Source organism: Motacilla alba, chromosome 3, assembly GCF_015832195.1.
Source record: "Motacilla alba alba isolate MOTALB_02 chromosome 3, Motacilla_alba_V1.0_pri, whole genome shotgun sequence".
In the NCBI taxonomy this organism is placed as follows: domain Eukaryota; kingdom Metazoa; phylum Chordata; class Aves; order Passeriformes; family Motacillidae; genus Motacilla; species Motacilla alba.
In genome coordinates, this window is record NC_052018.1 from 9,885,701 (window position 1) to 9,898,245 (window position 12,545).

The window sequence follows — 12,545 nt, forward strand, 5'->3', positions numbered from 1 at the left end:
AATATTCACAAGGGCAAAGAAAAATACTAAGTTTACTGAATACCATCCTAATGCTCATTATAGGAGCTGGTGAAACAGGAAGTGCATTACTGTTATTTTAGTATTATTCTGAAGAGTCATACTTAATTGAACATGTCAGTCTTGGTTGATGCCACACTAATGAATAAAATTTTGGGATAGATTTTCAAGAATAATTAGGACTGGCCTGGCAAGTTAAAAGTTACAGCTTGAATTCAGTAGAAGCATCAAACACTTCAGAAAATGTCACCCATCAATCTGTCCAATCACTATAAAGTGCAGATTCTGTATTGTGACTTGGGCTGTTGTATGACTGCCCCTCTCAACTCCCTGCTTTTTCCCTTTTCTTTCTCTTAACATCATGGTCTGCACCTTCTCATTTTCTCTTACTTTGAAAATAATTCTTTTTATTTCCTGTCTGTGAAATAACATGAGTTGTCTTCCTTGGCCAGCTGTCTTACTCTGCTCTAAACTGTGGCTCTCCCTTGTTTGCTCTCAGTCCTTTTTTCTCTGTTTGTATCTGTTTAAACTTCTCAAAGTTTTGAAGTGCTGTTTTCAATAGGTGTGACTGTTGGACTTGCCTACTGTGGTGCAGCACCTCATTTGTCATAACCAATGGAATCAATGCCTGTGAAGTGATACTCATCTATTTTTGTTCCCTTCAATACTCACACAATTTCTACTGTCTTTTCCTTACCATCTGTGCTACACCTCCCCATTCTTGGTGGTGTGCAGAACATCATTCTTCTGGTTTTCTTCCATTGTTAATCTGTATAATTTGTGTTGAAGCTTGTAGTTCTGTTTGTGTGGGTGAGTGGGGGGGCATTGACACAGCCTTGCACTTGGCTGTGTCCAGAAACAAGAAGCATGGCATGGACAATCACCTTCCCAGGGACTCAGACCTCTTTGCTTTTTGCTCCTTGAGGTAATTTTATGTTGGAAATCCAGATCTGCTCCTATATAGTGATGGGTCTCTAGCCTGTACCCTGCAAAGTGTGGGGCTTTTTTTGTAAGTTTGTTTTACTGTTTGTTTTCTCTCTCTCTAATACTATGCTGAGAATTCTTACAGATTGCACTTCCTGCAGTTATTCAAGTTACTGACTATAAAGTGCAGTCATTCAGATATAGAAAACTTTACCATATACATTATGTAAATCACCCATATAACATTTGCTTTATGCTCATTAAAGTGCTTGGAATGGAGATGTTGATTGGTGTAGAACTGCATAATAAAACACTTTTTAATGGTATTTGCCTTGTATTGGAGACAACCAGCAAGATTCTGCTTCATAGTTTGTACTGTTATTTCATAATTACTTGATAATAGTTACTCTGAACAGAGGGGAGCGAGACTGGGAATGTAAAATAAAATAAGTTTCTAAGAGATAGTTTTAAAAATTCAGGGTGCTCCTGTATGCTTTTAATAAAAATCTGGGGTTTAGTACTTGTCGTTTATATTACTTCATTCTGTCAGACTACTCTTGTACTAATTTAATTATAACATAGCTTCCTTTGAAAAACATATTAGGTGTTAAACAAGTGTCCCAGCAATAGGTGTGTAGAAAGCAAAGGAAATCAGTAGTTCAATTTGTAAAATAAGGCCTTGTTATTTTTCTAGTAAAGAAAATAATACATATGACCACTTCAGTGTCTTGACTAAATGGTAATTTATTTGTGGAGGATACCTTTACAAAAAGTAATTGCTCTAATAAACACTAATAAGTGGTGTGTTTATCTTAAAAGTTGCATGAACAGTTCCTGAGGGTGCTAGGGCCAGACTAAGGTCTAAGGGTTAATCTAAAACACAATTCTTTAAGACCTGGTTCTTGGTGTCAGGAGGAGTTCTTCAATATTTATTTAGCATTCTTTCAGGGTTTCCATCCTATTTCTTTGGCATTTTATTACTTGCTGATACAAATTATCTATGGTTCACTAATCAAATGAAAGTGAAACAGTCAGGTTTTGAGCAATATATCTTTAGGGGATGCCCATACTGTGTCTCAAACCTTATGTCTCAATTTTTAAGCTTACAGTTCTATTTTAAGACTTTCAAATTGCATGGTTCAGTTTTGAGGAATTATGGTCTTTTGCTATGAGGAAAAAAAGCAATCAAATTATTTAATTTCCAGAATTAGACTTCATATTATGCACATCATTTTAACAGCTAATCTTAGTAATTCAGTTGTAGTTTCTGCCTCTCAGTACATAAAGGAAAAGATTAAAACTTTCCAGGTGTTGCTTCATCTAAACACAAATTATTCAGTCAAAACTACTGCCACTCCCACCAGTGTCTGTCTATGAGTTTGTGGTGGAAAAAAGAGGTGGTATGTAAAGTCTAAAACACTTGGCCCAATATGTTGGTTTTACTTGGGCATTTGGTGGAGATGCAGAGGAATTTATATGTCTCTGGGCTACCTCACTAGTTCAGTCTCCAGACACTTACTTGTCCTTACCCTGCAAAAGGTCCAATTCTGAAAATTCTTGAGTGCACGAGTTTATAGAAGTGATTGATTGAAGTTTGTCCTTAGATATCCTGCTACCAATTCTTAGAGTCAATGGTTCATGGAAGAGGAAGATACAGTGCAGGTGGACCAGTGATTTTTACTTCTCTTTCCTTCATTATATGTAACTGCAGGTCACCTTTCCTCATGGTTCTTTTCTTGTTCAGGAGTAATTTGGAGGCCTCATTTATGAGCTGATCTTGGGACATACTTCAAAGACACTCGATGACAAGTGGACAAGTGTTCATATGTACTGAGCCCAAATACTCAGTCACCTGTTGTGACCAGGGCAGTTCAGAGTTTGGACATATAAAATTGTGAAACTTGGGAAGAAGAAACTTGCAGAAATTTGAAGGTGCTGTTAGAAAGTCAGGCCTCTGGTATCTTTTTGAATCTTCCAGTAAAAAGAAGTCTATGATTCAGCAGACTTTTTAATGAAAGGCTAACTTTTATGAATTGGCAGCCTCAAGTCTGCTCATATAACTGCTACACTTTTTTTTTTTCTGCATAAGAATTTCCCTTGCATACACAGCAGAAAAACAAACACAATTGTCTGTTATTTCCCTGAAAACCAAAGTCCTTTTTCCTTAGCAAGATTAACTTGTTGACTAATCTTAGAGCAAACACCTTTTTTTAATCTATCATTGTTTTCTGCCTGTAGTTTTAGCAGAGGTTAGAAAAAGACATTCATTCAAATGATGGCGCATTTGTTTTTCCGAAAGCACATCAGAAAATCAATGCTTTGCCAAAAAAAAAAAAAAAGAAATACAGTATTTCTTTTATAGACCAGTTAAATGAAGTCTTAAAATCATGTCTTGGCCCAGATGGGGTGTTTGTAGCATACAAACATAGTACAGCATAAGGTACAAGTCGTATAATTTCTACTATCTGAAAACTGCTTAAATGAGCTCTCCTTCAGCCATGGCATGTATTCCACACCTGAGGTGAAGTCACTCTGGTCTCTTCTTTGATGTAGAGCCATTGGAGTGCTGACTGCCAGTGTGTTTGTGCAAGTCTGTTTGCTTATACAAAAAACCCATTTAAGCTTCTCCACCCAAGAAATTCGTGTTGATTTTGGATAATCCCTGGGTGATTTTATTCTGAAAATAAATAAATAAATCTTTCAGACTTGTGATGCAGCCCAGCTCTTGCACATTTTGGACTATTAGAAGTGTAGCATTTGTGTTGGGGAAACATGAAGTGACACGAGGCGTGGGCAATTTAATGTTTGTCCAGATGTCAAATGGGATGCCTGTTTCAGTACAGGATTATGTGATGCTGGAGCTTCACCTGAGGAGTGTGGGGTTGGTCCATGATGTGAGTTTTGCATGAGGATTACCAGACCCCACACTGCATGCTTATTCCCCAGTGTGGCTTCTCTAGGAATAGTGCCAAGGTGATTTGGTTTGGCAATAAACCACTATTTCAGAAGAAGAGGAAAGGTTGTATTAAACAGCTGAAACAGTTCTCTGGGGTCAGCCTTGACTGTCAGGACTCACTGGCAGTCTCAGAGAGGTTCTCTGTGTGTGCAACACAGGCCAGTAGCCAAAGGAGTCAGAGCATCTTTGCTCTCGAGTGTGTGAGCAGGGCTGCACTGGGGGTGATTTGGCCCACAGTAGAGTGAGTGTCTATGATCATCATCAATCACAACTGACCCATCCATCCAATTAAAAATCGCTTCTGCAGGCTCAACTCTCCCTGGCTCCCTTAAGGAAACAGCGGTGCATGGGCTTGAATTGAGTGTTCTCAAGTCTGGCCAAATGCAAGGAGGAAAAAGCCATTGTTTTCACTTTATTCTGAATCCCCAGCCATGTCCTTCCTCAGGGTTCCTGCTCTGGCAACACAGCTGGTTCTGAACAGGCACATTTCAACTGAAGCCAATAGCTTTTGGTATGTTGGTCAGAATGTCTACACCGCTGTTTATTAGGTAAATAAACATTAAATTAGGTATGTAATGTCTTAGCTAATTAACTGTATTTGTCTAACATAGTTAATCTAAACTTGGAAAGTATTGAAATGGGCCTAGACTGTCTCTGCTGTGCTATTTATTAATTTCATGGCAGCAGTCTTCAGCAGCTTTTTTAGCAGATGCTGAATTTGTATACGGAAAAGCCATTAACCTCGTGAGACTGAATAACACAAATAAAAATTTGTCTTGTTTCCTGCTTGGTTTTTGGGGTCTTGTGAACCATGAAAGTTCTCTACAAGATTTATACACCTACTTTGCCTCATTTTACATTGCTTTAACTGGAAAATAAGCTGAAAACACTTATTTTCAATAATTGAAATTAAATGTAAAACTTTAAAAGATGTGCTGATAAACTACCAAGTTGTCAGGGCCTGAGTGAAACAGTACAGAAATTATAGCAAATGTTTACAAGGGACAGTTGACTCACTCAACCCAACACTATATATGTTACCAACACATATATATTGCAATATGTGTTGTAATGCATATATACTCAATATAACTTACTCCTTCACTTGTTGCTCTATCCAATGGGCCATCATGTTTCTACTCTGCTGGCATTTTTTGTGTTACATATGCCTGTAATTAGACTTGGGATGTAGACAGCCTATTCCTGCAGGAGGCTGAGCTGCTGTGCAATTAATTGTAGGAAAGGCACCTTCTGCTAAAAGTAGAAACTACAATTTTAAAACAGTGTTTTTGCCTTATTTCGGGTTTTGGAAAATAGAACAAACTCTTTGTTTTCCATTACATGTAGAAAGCCTAATAAACAAAATATCACTTCTCATCTAATTTTGCATTCCTTGGGTGAATTTTGTTAAACCCTTTTTTGTTTTGAGTAAATTGCTAAATTATGCTGGGATATGATCATTGGTAGTTTAGCAGAAATAACTGAAGAACAGCTTTGTTGGGACTTTGACGGTAATTGTTTTAACTCAGGAAATATACATCTTGAGCAATTATTTTGCTTCTAAAAGGTGTGTTTCATACAGATGATCAAAAAGGTGATGTAGTGCCAGCCCACTTGGGCTGCCAATTAGTTGTCACTATCAACCTCCCAATAACTTCACTACAGCAGTGTTAGTAAACTTTAGTATTTGAGGTCCAGTTGCCATGAAATGTACTGTGTATGAATTAAAGCACTGACAGCCATAATTTGATAAATGCTGTTCACAGCCATAGGCAGTTAACTCATAGTTGCCTCTTTCCTCAAGCAGGTGCAGAACAATCTGAAGCAGAACTACGATTCTGACTTACTTGTAAAGTAGTTTTTCAATGCATTTCAGTCTTTTAAATGTATTTTTCTTTACAGTGTTTTTACCTGATGGACACTTTCTTCCACATCTATTTTTCACACAGGGCACTGTTGCAGAGCTCATCAAAAGACATCAAGTGGGAAGTTAAAGGCCTTACTGGGGCAGCTAGGGCTGTGTGTGCACTCTGTTAGCTGCTCCTGAGTTGTTAGAGGTGGGTGGCTTTTGCCAGCAACCTAGGAGCCATCTGTAGGACCATGGCTCAGTAATGAGCTGGTCCCCACTGTGTGTCCAAACTATGCTGCCAGGAGGTTTAGCTTACTTGAGGCTAAAACTGCATTGCAAGTTAGCCTGTAAGGAGCATAAAAGATCAGAGGTTTAATCTAGGATGAAACTGAATCCTGAGATAATAGCACAGGTTTAAGAGATTAGGATATTAGTACCACTCCATCTTGTCTAGATAAGCTAGGGGCATTAATTCCTTAATTCTTTTTGTCTCTTTTCTATTAGTCTTTTTAGTATTTCTTCTTACAGTCATGTCAGTAGAGTAGTCCAGCATAAACTGGAGTGGTGTATCCTTAACTTAGTGTTCAGTTTAGTGGGTAAAGCACTTTTCTAGCAGATGAAAGAGCTGTAAACTCCTTAGACTGGGGAACTTGAGATACACATCACCCTTGTAATAAGCAAGTTAAAGATGCCTGAATTGCTGTATATTTTTACAGACACCAGTTCAATTTGTCTTGTTGACTGGCCAGGAAGCAAGGAGCCAAATCCTTATTGTGAGGGATTGCCCAAGCTCCTTTAGAAGGTCCCTGGCAAAACAGGAATGAAATTGTACAGTAATCTAAAACCATGAAGCTCTAACTTGATTTTCCTCTTTGCAGCTGAATTGACAATCATAAGAACCTGCATTAACAGGGATATCTAGGTACGAGCGTTCTGTGTTGACACATAGGCATTTCCTATTTTTCCTCATCCCATGGGACATTTTTGTGCATCTTTAAGACAGGAGATTTTGAATATCTGAAGGTTGCTAGTGCATGATGACATATATGGTAGGTTGTCTTCGGTGGGGAGAGACTCATTGCTGGGCAGTATTGCTGTTGTCGGTCCTGATCTCCCAGTGTAAAGTTGGATTGATTTAAGCTGTTCCAATGCCTTGAGTTTGATCTTGTTCTGAATGAAGGAGATCAAAAGAGTGGATGATGTGCTATGAAATCTCCATGTGTTTACATATCTTGTGCTGCTTCCCAAGTTAGACATAAGGCTTTACATCCTGTGCATGTGATTTATCAGTCAGTATTTTGCAGTGGTGGTAACTGAAAATTAAATTTTTAGGTCTGGTGAGGGTTTTTTTTTTGTGTTTGGTTAATTTGGGTTTTTTAAAATTAATACATGTTTTTATTTCAGTGTTCTACAAAGAAGAGGGGCAAAAAAAAGACATGCCTGAAATTTTATTCAATGAACCAAAGGACTTCTTTTCTTTTATGTTTCAGACACAGATATTAAGGAGCTAGAGGATGTTTTTGGACTTAACGGACAAGTAGAGCATAAGCTGAACTTCCTCAAAAAGAATGTATCAAAAGATATAAAGCTGGTACTGATTGCTCATTCTATTGGTTGCTACATCACCCTGGAGATGATGAAACGAGCATCAGAACTTCAGGTACATGAACCTTCTTGAGGGGGAGTTGCTTTATTAGCAAAGCAGTGCACGTGCTCAGCCTATGGCTAATGCCATGTATTTTCTGTGAAAACTCTATTCTGTTATACACAAAGAAACAAACCAAAAAAAAAGGTTTGATCCTAGTAACAAATAATAAAGCAGACTGATGTAATTCTGAGACCGAATTTGGATCTTTAATGCCCTTGGAGTATAAATAATTAATAATGGTGAGACATATATTTATGACTTCCTTGTTCTCATCTTTAAATCATTTATAAGCAAATCACTAGACCTTTGGCAATTGCATTATGTGTTACACCAAAAATTAAGACTGATTGTGATTTTTATAGTGGTCTCTTATCTTGAAGTGAAGAGATTGCTGGTTAGACATGGGAAAATGCATGGAAATGAACAGTAATATAAATTATGAGGAGTACTACTATGAAAGACATTGATTTTAAAATTTAATACAAATGTCACTGCTTCTGCAATTCAGTCTTGGTTTGTGTAACTCAGTGAGAGTGAGAGCTGTAACTGCATGTTCTGTATATCTGAACATTTTTCTTTGTCCCTGTGAAGCAGTAAGAAGGCTGAAGGAGGACCATATCCTTGCCCTCTATAAATGGAAAACTGTGCTCAGTACTGCCTGTCAGTGGCTGATAAATGGAGAATAGGGAGTTTTTGTTCTTAAACATGCACTCTTACTAAATCATTGCTTCTTCCTTTTCTTTATAAAATCTTCAGTAGAAGGAAGTTCCATGTTAGTGGTGACATGAAGTCTGGGGTTAATATATGCATGTGGTTAATACATGTAATGTATGTGGTTGATATATGCACATCCCCTGCTTCATAACCATTTCCACCATTAACTTCTTTCTTTAAAGGTAAAAGGAACTAAAAATATGAAACATGAGGACAACCTGATATATAATAATAACAGGCATATTTCACTTTGTGATTATAAGTAAGAACATTTTTAAACAAGAGAAATTTTACATATTTTTGGAAAGGAGCATTCTAGAAAATATGTGCATTAATTTGTTCAAATGTGCCAACTTTTTGGGGGTCAAAATCTTTAGTCTTTATTGCTCAAATGATTTTATCTGCTTTCAATTAAACTAAAAATTGTTGAGTAACATTTTTACACCTGGCTCATTCGGATGCTGGCAGCTTTTTGTCAGTATTTTGAAACGTAGGGATCTTTGGGACCTTCCTAGACCTCATGGTGCACTGTGTGCCTAAAGTTAATATATGACAAGCTACATTTAAGATGCATTCAACAATAGAAAATATTTGTGTAAGCTGGAGTATTGTGCAATCTTTGTCCCCTTGCCAAAAATAAGTTAACTCTTAGGTTTTATAACATATGAAGTGTGATAATAAGAAACTTGTGTTTCCATCTCTCTCTTTATTTTTACTGGAATATTTGATTCCCACAGGATTTTGAGCACATGTGTATTTTAGTAGCTAGATCATTTGATTTTATATTTGTATAGTTCTTGGTGATATTTTTTCATTATATGAATTTTGGGTTTGGTCTTTAAATTCTCTGCTTTGCAAAGACCCTTTCATTATTTACAATTTATTATTCTGAGCTAGAGGTTGATTTGTTGTATTTTTTATTCAAATAATCCAGTAAACATTTCTATTTGGAATGTGTGTTTAGCAGATTTAATTTTTAGAATCACAGAGTCATAGAATTGTTAAGTTTAGGAAAGATCTCTAAGGTCGTCGAGTCCAGTTGTTAATGCAGCACTGCTGTGTTCAGCACTAAACCATATCCCCACAGTGCCACATCCACATGTTTCTTGAACACTTCCAGGATGGTGATTCAGCCACTTCCCTGTGCAGTCTGTTCCAGTGCCTGACCTCGCTTTACTGAAAAAAATCTTGTTTCACAATTTAAAGCTCTTCTGTAGTCCAACCACATACAGCCTAGATTGTCCCTCCCTAAGCATGTATGAAAAGGAGAAAGTACATCCCCTTCTCTCTCCTCCTTGGTTCCTCTTCAGCTGTCAGTTTTCACAGAATCCCAGAATCATCAAGGTTGGAAGAGACTTTCAAGATAATCAAGTCCAGTCATCAGCCCTGGACCACCATATTCATCCCTAACCCATATCCCCAGGTGCCTTATCCAGTATGCCTTTTCAACACTTCCATAGGCAGTGCCTCCACTACCTCCCAGGGCAAATTATTTCAATGCCTAACCACTCGTTTAGTGCAAAAAAGATTTCTAATAATTAATCTGAATCTCCCTTGGTGCAATTTAAGGCCATTTACTCGTATGTTTTCACTTGAGACGGGGCAAAAGAGACTGACCCCCACGTCACTGCAGCATCCTTTCAGTTTTAGAGGTCTCCCCTGAGCCTCCTTCAGACTAAAGAACCCAGCTCCCTCAGCCACTTTCCATAAGACTGTCACCTACACCCTTTACCAGCTTTACTGCCCTTCTTTGGACCTGAATGCTGCTGCTATCTACGGTCCCTGTGCTCTGCAACTAAATGGAGTACTGCATTTTTTCCTTAAACTTGTGTGAAATAATGCTTTCCTCTTTAATTAAGAGAAATGAAACAGGAATGGCCGGTTTATTCCAGAATGAATTCAGTTTGGGACCATCCCCATTTTCCCATTGACTCTCAGGGAGGCTTCCATTGAGGGTTCCTTCAGGAGACCCGTTAACACAAACTTAGTCTTGCTTAGGTTGGTGCCTTTAACCAAGTCTGATTAGTAGAGAAGGGCACAGTGGTTACAACCATACTTGTAACTAAGTGGGACTATGGCACAGATTTTAGCACTGGGACAGTGATGTTTTACACTTGTCTTGAAGTAACTTTTTGGCCCAAAGGAAGCAGCAACTCTTGCATGGTTCTGGGCTTGGCTGAGGTCCAGGACCATTCCCAGTACTTAGTTTGGATGCTGACATCCTGTTTGGAGGCAGGAGGAGACTCATCCATGTGAGCACAGACCATCCCATGCCCTCCTGTTCAGTGAAAAGCTGCAGAATAATTAATTCCTGGCCGCTCTGTTTTCTGGCTCACAAGTAACCACAAACACTTTCCAGTTGTCATAGTGGGCTTCAAGTCTTAACAACATTCACCTCTCCATGGGAAATAGAGTATCCAGATTTTGCCAGACTGCTAAAAAATTTTGGCACTTAGAAGGAAAAAAAATCAGCCTCACTTTGTGAAGATGGAAAACTGCAGTAATGTACAGCTTCCTTGATACTTGCTCTTAACTTCATAATCTGCTTCGCTCTTTATTCAGACAACAGAACTGAAAAATGAGGCTCAGTGACGAAATTATTTTCTCAGTTGTTGGAACATGCATCTGACCCATAAATATGCTACATCCTCCAGGCATTCTATTCTAAAATGCAAATCCTTACTTGGAGGATTTCCTTGTACTTTACTGGTGACACTATTGAGTGTTTCCTAAAACACTCCATTTGATCATTAATTTGATCAAAGATTGACAAGTTTCCTTGCTAGTGAAATATAAGTATTGCTCTTCCTGTAAAACTCATTGAAGAGGAAGAGTTTCAAACCTCTGAGTAGTATCAGTTTAAGTAAATTAAATTTCTGTAATATGTAAATCAAACCCATGCATTGCTACTGTGTCTCAGTGGTGTGAAGAAATATTGGGTATTGCTGGAATTTGTTGATTTCATAAATGATAGCTAAAACCACAGAACTTGAAATAATTGTGCATAAAACACATTCCTAACTTGGCAACCTTGACGCATCATTTCTGTGCACATACTGATTATTTAGTGTCAGTTGTTGAACACTTGGTTGTGATTGTGGGAAGCACTTCCATAATGTTAGGAAAGAGAAAACTACCATGTTTTTAAATATGGGTACTTCTACAAGAAAACAAAGTTCTTTACTCTGGAACTACTGGAAATCTGCAGGATCTGTGAGATTGTGAGATTGAAAGAGGGGGATTTTTTTTAACAGTACAGGAACTACTAAGCATGTCTGACTTTAGGGATAATAGGGAATTTTTTCAGCAGGACTAAAGTAAGGGGGAAAGAATAGATGAAAGCAGTGACACTCATTCAGTATCTGTTTTGCTGAGATTAGAACCTAAATATGTAATCAAATACTCATGGTATCACCATTACAGAAAGCATCTTCTGAAAGGATAGCAATGTACCAGGTTGTGCCTAGAAGTTCTGGTGCTTTTTGGAAAGAGAGAAAAGATGAAAATATAACCACTCATGAGAGAAAATGGAATATAAATTTTCATTCCATATTTGAAAGTTTCATTTGATATAATAGCATCTGATTCCAATGTTGATTACCTAAATTAGGTGTCATGGTACTTTAAACAAAGTCAGTTTATATAGCTGTTGTCTTGGTGAATTAACTTCCAATGGTCTCACTGTTTATTATAAAAAACGCAAGGCTATTTTTAACCACCTTGAATGCTCCCTTTCAACAGTAAGCTTATCTCAGATATTTTGAAAAGTACAGTGAGACTGCATAAAATACAGAAATATTATAGAAATATCTATTGAGAGAGGGAGTAATAAATATGTTAATGACTTGTTAGTTGCAGGCCTTAATGAAAAAGTGAAAAAAATCAGCATAAAAAATAAAATGGGTAAAAGACTTTCAGTAACACAAACTCAGTGACAATATTTGTAAAATTATTACACAGGGAAAAAAACCAGATGGCTATGCTTAGCAGACTTCACAAGGGAATTGGTGTACATTTCAAATAAATGTGTATCTTGTGAAGAGAGCTATGAATTTCTAGGCCATGACATAAAACTAAACTGAGTTTAGTTTTGTTTTCTTCTCCAGTCCATCCATCTGTATAAGTGAAATACATATTAAAAGAACAAGCAAATGGCATTGGGCTTGTGTACACCCACCTTCATCCCTTTACGTGTTGAGGAAGCAAGAAAAGACTTAATCTGATACAATTTTGCACAGATTTCAACATCAATCTAAGTTCAGCTGCCTTCAATGAGATGAGTGTGTTAATTTAACTTTATGGATGTTTTAAGTGGGTCTCTGAGTTGGATTATTTTTATGAGACAGAGAGAGAGATTTGGCAGTTCTATCAGTTCTTGGTGTATCAAGTCTTTGGAAGCATATACAAGGAAGCCCAGGCGGTCTGAAACAGCAATT

The 12,545-nt window shown here is 37.6% G+C and overlaps 1 protein-coding gene across 1 annotated transcript in view; it reads left to right on the top strand.

Annotated features, from left to right (window-relative positions):
* Positions 1-12,545, top strand: part of LDAH (lipid droplet associated hydrolase) — a 112,693-nt gene that overhangs the window by 40,411 nt on the left and 59,737 nt on the right. Inside the window, exon 4 of the mRNA XM_038131293.1 lies at positions 7,238-7,407. Within this exon, the coding sequence (XP_037987221.1) occupies positions 7,238-7,407 (170 nt within the window). The remainder of the gene's footprint in view (positions 1-7,237; positions 7,408-12,545) is intronic.